The sequence below is a fragment of the Oxyura jamaicensis genome, chromosome 1, assembly GCF_011077185.1.
Source record: "Oxyura jamaicensis isolate SHBP4307 breed ruddy duck chromosome 1, BPBGC_Ojam_1.0, whole genome shotgun sequence".
Classification (NCBI taxonomy): Eukaryota; Metazoa; Chordata; class Aves; order Anseriformes; family Anatidae; genus Oxyura; species Oxyura jamaicensis.
The window spans coordinates 40109256-40121506 of record NC_048893.1 but is presented as its reverse complement, the minus strand read 5'-3'; the positions used below and the strand labels follow the sequence as shown (position 1 = coordinate 40121506).

Sequence of the window (12251 nt, the reverse complement as noted above, 5' to 3'; positions counted from 1 at the left end):
CCATGTTATTTTTATGCTTTTCCAAGTTACTGATTAAAATCATGGATCTTTGTCCCACTGACCCTCAGTATTCTTGAAAAATAAATATCAAGCTGTCACTCAGCATTGTCTCCAAAACCTGAGCCTGTGCCCACTCTGCCTTTATGCTGTTGTTGTTCATTACATTAAGGATGCCTTAGCTCTTCACTGTAAAACATCCAAAGTGTATATCAAAAGTAACTCAGATAATGACAGTAGCAGGAAATGTAAAATAGAAGGGAGTGATCCAAGTCCATCTCAACGAGATTTCAGTGATGCTGTTATAATTCAAATGTCAGCACTGACCATTCTACTCTTGACCATAACAACTGTCAAACTACAGTGACCATCTCTTATTAGTAGTATTTGGAAGGACTACAATGTCAATGAATCCAGATCCTAATTCCCCCCCAAAATTCTGATTGTGTCCTTAAAAAAAAATGAAGCAAGCTATATTCATTTCCTGGCTGTGAAGTTCCCCCTAAATAACAATGGATTTCAAGTAAGTTTCTAAAAAAGCAAGATGTAGAATAGCAGCATTTAGAGACTTTATTCCTGTTCTATCCAGTTCCTTATGTCATTGCTGGGGAGAATAAGTGAATACCTGTGAATCTGGGGGCTGGAGGAGGAGGGGGCCGTAAAGAAAATAATACCTCATTAGTAAGCCATTCTGTAGGTAAGTACTATAATCATCACATTTCTGAATACACACACTTTGCCATTAGAAAATTAGTAGTAAAGATATAAAAATTACATTATGTAAATGGATAAACAGGTGTTGAATCAGTACATGTTCTTTCTGTGGAAAGTAAAAATGCAGTTAAGCTTTTCATCTTTTAAATACCAGAATGTAAGTGAATACAAATATACATACAGGAAACTGAATTACACAAAACAATTTTGAGGATGGGTATGTAAGAGGCAATACAAATAAGAATAATGCTGAGAATCACATGTAGAAAAAAGATAAGCTCAGTACTAAAACCAAGTTTCCTTCTATCAAAAGTATTCAACAGTTTTTCTGTGGCTTGGACAGAACCCAAGTCACTTTCACCATGAAACAGGAACAGACAAAAATCCCATACAACACACGGTCAATTTCAGAAGCTTTTCCCTTTGTTATCTATTATGAAAGCAACATACCTTAGAGAATTACTTACCTACGCAGTTACCCACCCACGGGCAGTGGTGATCAAACTTTGCTATACATCGATTGCATACACCACAATGTTTGGACCTCACTGGCTTCCGTATCTGTAATGGTTATTAATATTTGTTTACAACATCAAAAATCTGCATTTTTTATATAGGAAAAAAATCAATTTAAATGCAAAAAAAAAGCCTTATTACGTTAACTACTTAGATAACTTCAATTTTTAACAATCTTAGCCAGTAAACATAGTCTACATATGTTTATGTTAAATAAGTCATAGATTACAACGTAATTTAAATGACTTTTACACTGATTTTTTTATTTTAACGGATTTTTTTTTCCTCGAAGTTCTTCCATCCCCCCCCAAACACAGAATGAGTTTGAGTTCCAGAAATCTGTCAGCCTTATTGATAACTGAGACCTAAACTGTTCCAGTTTACTTTCTAACGACAGGAATGCAATTCAACAATTAGAACTCACAGTGCTAGATTACTCTCAGTATTTTTTTTAAAGCATGTGTTTTGAAAGAAATACAAGACAGCAATGAAGAAAAAAGATCTGTTCAGTATTTTGAGATATACATATGTATATACACACAGATTATTTTAAGGTGCCACATTTATACATGATTTTCCAGATTTGATTTTAAGAATATTAACATCATTCATGTTCTACATAGGTCAGAACGTTACAGTGAAATATGGACTGTTTTAATAATTAACTAGCTATTTAAAAAAAAAAAAAAAAAAAACATTTACTACAAATGTTTTTTTTTCTTTTTTCTTGCTAAGGCTTTTAGTATAAGTTATTTATTGAAAATACTGCTTAAATTAAAGATAGCAAACAAATTCCGTCCCTGATATTGCATTATTAAGGCAATGCGTGTGTTCAGCATAGGAAAATCTAGTTTTAAATAGTGCTCCAACTGATAAAAAAAAGAAAAAGCAACTACCAAGCATGTACTGCAGAATATACTGAGGTCCAGACTTCCCGTCTCTGCAAGTTCTACTATTGTCTAAAAAAAAAGAAAAAAAAATGATTTTAGTATAGCAAGAAATGTTGATAACCACTGTTATATCTGCACATCCAACCAAGGTTGTGAGCTCCATTAAATTCAGGTACTTTCTACACATAGGGACAATTTAAATTCATCCAAAATTGATTTTAAACCAATATAGACATTTAGTTCTAAATTGATGCTAGTTTATACTCATTCCTACTCTCTATCTAGGTTAAATTAAAAAAAAAAAAAGCAAGTTTGTATTAATATGGATTCATCCACACTCTGACTAGCACCAGTTTGACTAGATTATTGTTAAGCTTATTAAAATGAATGCAGCTGAACTTCTAAACAGGAACACAATTAAGACCTTTCGGGAAGCTAGCAGGATAAGCCAGTCTAAAAATCAGAGGTTATTTCTAGAGCTATCCCATCAAAAACTTTAAATCTATAGAGCTATCCCATCAAAAACTTTAAATCTATATTCACCTCTTTTCTCAGATGATGAAGTTTCTAGGAAGAAAATAATAATGATGCCAACCAAACCTCCTCTTACTCAAGTGATGTACATAAATAGGTATCAGCTAAAGCCTCCCTATTCCTTCACACTAAGTGACAGCTCTTTTATTTTGTACACTCCTTCAGTATCTACTTTATTGCTGGAATAGAAGTAACATATTACTCCATTAAATGGTTTCCAACAAGTTTTAAAATTCAGCAGCTGAAATCTGTCCCACATGAGACTTGTAAATGACATTTGCAACATATGGAAAATATCCGGAAGATGTCTTTTGCCAAAGTACCCTTCCTTGATCCAGAAGGAATTTACTCAGCATAAATAGCCTAATGGCAAACAGGTCAGTCTATTGCTCCCTTCAAACCACGTATAGCTTATGCATCAACATGGTTTCTAACTAGAGAGGCAGTAATATAGTTCTTAATTATTAATATCGTTCTTAATATTATAGCAGTAAGATAGTTCTTAATTATCTTCTCACCACAGCAATAAAATCATCACTTCCTTCACTAGATGATGAACTCTATGATGGGGAATAGGACTGAAGCCACAGCCGTTTTCCTCCACAACACTACGTTTAACTGGTCAGGAAACGTTTATGGCAATTTTTGCCTCCAAGAAGCCAGTAAAAGCTACGGTCAACAGTCCAGGAGTGATCAGTGCCTTAAAGCTTCCCCTGTGTATTTCAGGCAAACAAGTAACAACTTTCCCTTTTTCTAACACTTCTTAAATAAACTCCACATTTTGGACTACTTTTTCTCCTTGCTTGTTGTATTTCCAGTTGCTTTTGGTACAGCATTCATCTCCACCACGGGAACCTCCTGCTGAACTTGAGTTCAGTATAGTCCACAAGCGATATCCCAAAGCTCATGAGAACAGAGCTGACCAGGAGTAGATAAAGCACTTTTAAATACATTTTTTTTTTCATAAAACTTACGAGAAAAGACCCAGGAGTATTTGAGTTACAGCCACACTTTTGTGCTTTGTAAACCCTGGGTCTATATTCTGTGCTTTCAAACTATTATTATTTGATTGCGAAAATAGGATTTTTTTTTTATTTTATTAATTTACTTATTTTATGAGTAACTGGGGTTATTTTGTAACATAGAAATGCTAGATGAAAAAAGAACACAAGATATTAAAGAATAAACATCTGAAAAATGTTGCTTACTGCAAGATTTCCAAATATACTTAACTTGGTCATCTGGAATCAGAAGAATTTCTTTGGTTATTTGTTCAAAAGCTAAAGAATAACTCAACATAAACACATTTGGAGACAAATTAAGAAAACAAGCGATAGCACTACACTGCAACGAGTGGCTTATGCCCCTGATAACAGATCATTTTACAATTGGGTTAGCTGCAACATTAAGAAATCCAAAATATGCACGATATTCATCCAACCGAGGAAGTTGCATTTTATAATTCCTATCCAGTTCAGCAAGGCTTTGGCACCCACACATAACAACGACCTGTGCACAGAGATCAAATGAGTTGCACGTTCATGCAGTTTGCTGAGGCTGAGTCCAGGTGCAGGTGCTGACTCTTCTATTTAATTTAGCCCCACTGAAGGAAGAGAATTTAGTCTGGATTTTACTTTGGCAAATTTGCAGTAATAGAAAGGGAATTTGCACAGTAATCTGTATATTGATTAACAAAACTCAGTAATAATCAGAGAAAAAAATGTTTAAGCAATCGCAACCATGTTTTAAAAGCTATTATATATTTATTCCTTTGTAAGGCCATAATTCCAAGTGGTTTGATGTTAAGTCATGTGTGCTTTCACAGGTAAGCATTACGTGGAAGCACAAAATTCAGTTTTGGTGGTATGTGAGCTTCTAGTAAACTTTTACTAGTAAACTTTTAACTAGTAATACTTTTAGACACAAACGTAAGAAAAACTAGAGGTGCTTGGAAGTCTGGAAAGTTTTTTTAGAATCAAATAAGCAACGCGTAACCCATAACGGGTCATGTGTTTCACTAAGGCAAAATTCTAAATCTTCACATTTGCATTTTCATCCAACTTCTTTAAAACTTTTACTGTTGAGAATCTGAGTTGCAATTCTATTTTTTTTTTTACTGAGAACAACCTAAATGCAACTTTGGACCAGGAAGACTTGGAAATATATTCCAAATGGAAGAGAGAAAACTGGAAGAAAAGGGAAATTTAAAACATTTTAGACCTACTGTTATACAACAATTTATTGAAATTTCACATACTAAACAGCAAACTACTGCGACCAACTGGCAAAGGCAGCTGAAGAATACGTTTGACACAGGTCATGGCTTTACCTTTTTCTTTTGTTCTTCTGTGGCTTTGATGATTCCCGGATCAGATTTCCAGGATTTTCCAAAATTGTAGAAAAGTGCAACACTATTAGCAAGGAACGGAAGGTGTATAAAGAAAAAATTGAGATGTGTTTGAAGTCAAGGAATTTAAAGTTCAAAATCAAACTTCCTCTTGAAAACGCCCACTAATAAATATGAAATGAAATTAAACTGAATTTTTACAAATGCTCTCAAGTCAGTGCTCTGAATTAACAAAATTCAACACAGCTGTAAGAACTTTTTCGGTATTCAGTATTTTCTTTTGCTCAAAATTCCAAACTTATTTTTCTTTAAATGTTATTTTCCGTGAGACACTTCTAAAACACTTATCCTTCTAAAAATGAATAATGACGGTTCAGTTTTGTAATTATTTTCCTCTTTAAATAAATTAAATTCCATGAAATTTATCTCCTTAAAAGTATTTCCTGTTTTCACAATAAACATTTGAAAGTTCTATTTATAAGATTGTCATTTGACTGCTTCTGTCTTCATTTGCTCGAAATTCCAGTGAGATGACAAAAAGGCCCATTTCTAGCCTTTTAAGGGATTGTGCTACGTGACACAATGCTGCCTGGCGATCACTTCGCTACCACCACTTATCTCCAAGAAAGGTACCATCTAAAACCTGGTCCTGTCGTAAGGCAATACTCACATTTCTCACCAACAGAAGTTATTTTTGATATACTAATACATCTAATACTTTGAAAAACATGGAACCCAGTGACCCTGGAAGTGCTTATGAAATCAATTACCATATAAAGGCAGAAAATAACCATTAGCTTTTCCTGTGATGAATGATTTTCATTATAACGTGCATAGGCTTCTAACACTTGACATTTCTCAAAATTAGAACATTTCTTAGCAATGATGCCGGAAAAGCAAATACTTCAGATATGCCTCTTCCACTAACATGGGAAAATCAGAGTATTTACTCTGTTTGATAAACCTGGCCAACACTAAAGGTACCTTACAGCTGCCAGTCATAAATGCAAAGAGATGCCGTATTTAACAAAGCTTTGATGGGAGAAGCCTTTAAAAAATTATCCCTGCAAAAAGGATACTTTTCTGACTCTGTCACAGATCACTGCACATTCAAACTACATTATTATTCTGAGTCACCTCAGTGACTATTCCTCTCTACTTTGGGAGTCATTAAGGCTTCCATAATTAAAGCTTAACACGGATGTGTCTGTGCTACAAAACAAGCACTATCTGTTATAAAACTTAAAAATATCATGCAGAAATCTGTATGGAAATGGCACAGAACACTTTAAAAACAACAGAACAAAAACATTTTTGCAAGCTTTGAGAAAAACTGGATTTTGAAACTAGAATAGATGCTCAAAGATATTCTATGTATCTACAAATCTATTATATTCTGTTTGTACTATTGGAAAATGTTTAAGAAAGGCATTAAACAGTGTGAAGAAAAAGATCATATAAACTATTTGTAAATAAACCTACATGGCGTAGATATAAGCAAATATTAACTGGAAAACAACAAAACAAAACAAAACAGAAGTTCCGAGGAATAACAGTAAGCCTCTCAAATCTTTCTGCACCATTCTCACAGTGTGAAAGAACTCTAAAATATCAATAAATGCAACCAAGGCCTCTTTGGGACTTCTGAAATCACTTTATGGACTGCAAGCACCCACTGCTGGCTCATGTTTGAGCTTTTTGTCCACCAGAACCCCCACGTCCCTCTCTTCAAGGCTGCTCTCAGTGAACTCTTCTCATTGAGGCACAGAGTTGAGGCTTCCAGGTCTGTAGATCTCCTGGTCCTCCTTTCTACTCTTTTTTAAAATGGGTGTGATGCTTCACCAGTTGCTAAGAACAAAGTCCAATTGTTAATGTAAGTGCATCCAAAAATACTTTTGTTTCCCTTCTCTGTTGAGGGAAGAAATTGGCTGTAAGTTTCCAACAAAAATATTGACAAATTAGGTTAAAATTATAATAACATACATTATATCGTAGAATGTTGTTATTAATTTCTTAAAGGCTAATCCTTCCACTAACAAGCTGTTTCCAGCAAGTTTGTAATAGGGGAAAACAAGAAAAAAACAGCTATACTACAAACTAAACACTCACAGTTCTATTTCATACATTACAGATGAAAAGCTCTAACTGCAGTATTTATACAATCTAATTTCTTCCTCTTTTTCTTCTAAAACTATCTGCTGCCAAGAGTAAGCTGGTTCAACTTATTTTTATAGCTTTAGATAAATTAAATTTTCTTTGCAATATTTACATTACCGTTGGTGTTCTTGCCACAACAGTGATTTTTTTTCTTTAAAAGTACCTTAATCAGACATCTGCTACAAACAATAAAGGAAAAACTGAAAAAAAAAATATGGACCATTCCTTAATTACTATACGTCATGTCTAGACTTTTAAAGAAGATTGGAGAAAATACAATTTATTTTCGATCCAATAAAACAGTTTTGAAACCTGAAGGTTATAGTTTTTTTGTTTTTACTGGACAATGTGTGATCAAGAAGCTGTCTATGGATCCAAACCACGGGAGCAGAAATTCAGCACACAATTTTTCTACGTGTGCCCTTCCCACTTTTTACTCTATAAAATACATGGAGAGCCTAAGAGACTCCCTACAGAGTCTAAGTTTTGCCTTTTACCGTGGTGTTCTGAGATGAGTGCTACACTGACAATCTAAACTGTGGCAGGTACGTACCACAGATGGGAGGCGCTGAGGGTCCACATGAAAAAATATATTTACATATAGGCAAGCAATAACTACGTAAGTGAGGAAGATGAAAAAACAGCATTTTTCATCAGTACCTCAAGAAATATGTTCTGTTTTGTTTTCCAAAATTTTGAAGCAAAGCTGGGGAGAAGGGATGAAAACCATCCCGACTTCAAGGGAGAAAGAAAAGTTAGAATTGTATTTTCTGGGACATTTCTAGCACCTAGTGTGAACAAAACTCCAATTGTGAGATTTACCTCACTTACTTAAATCACTTTGTATGCCTTCAGACACTACATAAAGAAAAATCCACTTCCCATCTTCAGCATTAACATATTCAAGGCAGACGAGAAGTGCCATGCAATTATTATTATTATTTTTTTAATTATGAATTCCTCTCTGATATTTGCTTTCAAAGAGATCTTTGCAACTTGTATCATAGGCATCTCTCAAAACTCTCCATACATAACAAAACCCGCGTAGCTTAGCATTAGCTACAGAGGAGGGAATTGGTTCTCCAGAGACAGTGCCTCATTTGTCCTAACATCCTCATTTACAACTATGCAAAGGAAACCACATTACCATACTAATGGCTGCAAAAAGCATGATACAGCATTTACCTTTGGCACCACCACCAATCTGCTGTCTTTTATGAGGCTTCCCTGGTTTTCACTGTGAGGGACAAGGCAGAAACAAGCATGAAATGTTTCCTACTTTTAGTCTCAATCAGCATCCTTTAATTATAAGAACAACAGGCTGAAAATTATTCCAGGAAACCACTTGGAACCAAGAGACTATCTCATTAGAAAGAAAGAAAAACAAACAAGCAATCCTCACCCCACCCCAAACCCCAGGAATGATGCAAACGTGATCAGGTAATTTTTTATCCTGATTTGCAGCCTACTTAGAACAGCCCAAACAAATGATGATTCCTGGTATCACAGCTACACACCATGCAACAAACTCTGAAACCAAGCCAAAGTACACATTATAAACCAAGATCTGCTCTTCCACTCCCTGCTAAGCCAGTAATAAAGTCCTTTTCTCCTAAAGAGAAAGATCTGCAGCTAACATAAGATGTCAGATCAATACCAGCTAATGAATCTGCCAATTCATAATAGCTGTACATCTGGATCTGAGCCTACACGTAGGTAACAGCAGATAGCTAAACAAGAGGTCTCATTTGATAGGTATTTGTTAGCCGATATCCATTTTTACCAAGGAAAGATCTGCAAAAGCTCTCCACCTCACCTCCATCCTCTCTATATAAAGAAAAACCCCTTAGCTTCCAAAACATAATTGATTCGCTACCACCTCCTCCACCCCAGAAATGTTTACTTTTTGGTTAGAAAAAATGTTTTGACAGGGGAACACAGGTCATGGACAGCTGGAACTGGGGTTTGGATTTTTTTCCCCTGGTTTTAGTTCGTCTAGAAACAAAGCCACTGCCTTCTTTCTTTCTCCATGCAAGACTTTTTGTTATTTTCCTGGCAGCAACATTTAAATGTTGATACTGTTTGCTTTGTTTTTACTGCTTAGGTGTACCAACTGGCTTGTTACTGTCTTTTAAACATCATGCTACTGTAACAACTTTGTGAAAGCATGAAAATAATCCTGAATTCTCTTACAACCAGTTTTAAAAACTACTATTTCTTTCACTAATTGAAAAAATGAGCAGTACTTGTTTTCCTTCACCTAAATACCACTCATATATGAAGTGTATTTGTCATAATGTAAAGGTAACCAATAAAGCATCAGTCAATAATAAATTATTAACATACAGACCATTTGGTTTCTATCTCCTTACCTCAGCTTTGCAAGTGGTATGCCATGACAAAAAAGCATAATTAATGAAAACTACAGACTCACAATTGCATCAAATGCAAGGGGTAGAACAACAGCAATTATCCTAGGAATATTTTGGGTTACAGTACACCCTGACACCTCAGAAAAACAGAGCAGGAAAAGAACCTCTGACACAACAGGATCTATTTGTTCAGCTGTAACTGAAAAGATTTTATGAACAACTGAGATATTAACTCATTATATGTGCTCTGAATATTTACAGGACACAGAAGAACATACTACCTGAAAATGCTAAAAGAAAAGAATGAAATGTTAAATTCTACTCTATTTATTATTTGAAAGTGTACTATCAACTGTTTTTCCTCTCTAAAAATAAAAATCAATCAAAACATAGTGATTCAGTGTGTAGGATTTTTATTATTTACTTCTGCTTTGTAAACTGTGGAAGATTAAGATACACTATGAGAGCAAGACATAACCATCCTTTGTTACACACAAAAAAGTAGAAGGAAAGCATGTGAACACAGATTCATACATAAATACCCAACTCACACATTTCTCATTCCCATCAAGACCAGTATTTCTATTTTAACAAATAAATTAGTCTTACAAACCACAGGGGAAAAACCCAATCCAATTGAAACATTTACATAATTAAGCACATTAGATTCATATAAACTATTTCAATTTACTTTCAAGATTGGTCTTTTAAAAGACGTACCGTTAGGTCTTACAACTTATAGAAGGCCTTATTTTCCACGTGACCACCCTGAAATTCAAGAAAATGCACTGCTAATCTTTACTTTTGTATGTTCTTTACGATACATTGTCCTGTTCTGCCTCATTGGGATTAAATTCAGAAGACTAGATGATCTTTCAGACACTTTAAACATATCTACATGAGAATTCTTAACAAATACTTGAACATTAAATGTATCACTTGCATCAGTAAAGACTTTCACTTTACTTGTATTATTATAGTTAAAGTTCCAGTATGGCATTCCTTGTCAATTGTTTCAAGTTAGTGCTTTTTTTCCTGAGCAGGATATTGTCAGCATTCAGGAGAACTACCAGGACAAGTTTCATTACATCAGCATTACAGAGTATAAAGTAGTAGTACTCTGGTCTGCTGTAAGTAATCATATAAAGCTGTAAAAATACAAGAATCCTTTCCCCAACCACAATACTGTGCCTCATGCTATAAAAATAGAGCAGGCATGCAATTTCTTTTTTTTTTTTTTTTTTTTTTTCCAATAAAGCTACAGGGCAATTTTCCAGAAGAAGAAGAATGAATTTGGAATCTTATTACAAAGACTTCAAATTTAAAATCATCAATTAAAGGAAGATGGCCTCAAGTAATATCATTAAAGCTGCTTGTCACACAGAATTGTGTCAGCTCTAATGAAAGCAATCAGTAGGAACTGAAGTTTTAAACTACTACTTCTGCGTGCAAAAAGACTGTTGCAAAGGTTTTTTTGTGACATCTACCCTAAACTACGAAAGCAGTACAGTATTTTATTGATGTTCTGAAGTCAGACTTTTATATTAAGGTTATTAATTGTCCATGCTGACTACTCCTAGTGGACAATAAACATTATCCTGTGACATAAACTTCAAGTCACATTAATCAGGACAGCTACCAGAAATAAGAATGTGAGTTGGTACATATGAAATACATACATTTTCATATGAATATGAAAGAACTGCAGGCCTCAAGGAAAAAAAAAAAAAATCTAGCGATTTGCCAGCCTTAAGGCTCAGCTTTTTACATCAAGACAGAGGCTATCACCGTGTTGTGCTGGCTGTGGCAGCCATTTTAGTATGGTCAAGGACTATAACTTAAACACATACTTAGATTTGGTTCAAGATAATGTTGCGTTAGCACAAGAAAGCATTTCACAGCAGCTCAATATTTGCTACCCAAAACATGTAGTAGTGTTAACAAAAATGAGTTTCTAAAGAAAACCAATAAGGCTTGGAGCACAGGGATTCAGAAGTGAGACGGTGCAGTTGTTAAAACTGCCTGAGAAAGTTGTATTGCACAATTTGCCAGAAGTCAAGCTTCTTTCCTTAACAACAACAAAACTACAGAAAAGCAACTTCAGTCTAATGGCATGACATATTTAGACAGCATCTACTCTGTCCTTCAAGAAATAGAGAAGCATACCTCCATTTTAACTACTATTTTTTTAAATACATTTTTGTTACTTATATTCTACTCACATTCCTCATTCTGTACTTACCAGTAAATTAAATTGAAAAAACACAGAAAATCAGACCAGAAAGAGATTGGTAGTAGTATCAGCCTTTCTAAATGCCTATTTCAAGACATGCTCATGTTAGTACAGATAGAAATATTTTTTGTATTTAATAGATAGGAGATTTTTTTATTTAAAAAAAAAAGGATGCAATAGCAGTCATCTCATATTAAGAAAGCTATTATTCACAGCAGCACCTTTACAAACACTGCAGCCAAAGGCATCATGTAAACAGGATCTCCTCTCTGTTCGCAACACAAAAACATGAAGCTTATTTAGCTGAAATTGGAGAACATATTAAGAAGATGATAAAAGGGGAGCTACTACCTTATTTCATAGTATAATTCCTCTGAAACAGAAAAACTGCTTCCAGAAAAGTCAAGCTAATACCCATTTATAATATATTGCGATGGGTACTAATTTATTAAGTTCATTTCAACTACTTGGAGCTACAACAACATTAAACA

General features: G+C 34.5%; 1 protein-coding gene across 1 annotated transcript in view; it reads right to left on the bottom strand.

Annotated features, from left to right (window-relative positions):
- The window catches only part of ZDHHC17 (zinc finger DHHC-type palmitoyltransferase 17), a 72320-nt gene that overhangs the window by 8471 nt on the left and 51598 nt on the right, over positions 1 to 12251 (bottom strand). Inside the window, exons 11-13 of the mRNA XM_035334564.1 lie at positions 4981 to 5105; positions 2124 to 2186; positions 1179 to 1272 (exon numbers count right to left, since the gene is read on the bottom strand). Of these exons, the coding sequence (XP_035190455.1) occupies positions 1179 to 1272; positions 2124 to 2186; positions 4981 to 5105 (282 nt within the window). The remainder of the gene's footprint in view (positions 1 to 1178; positions 1273 to 2123; positions 2187 to 4980; positions 5106 to 12251) is intronic.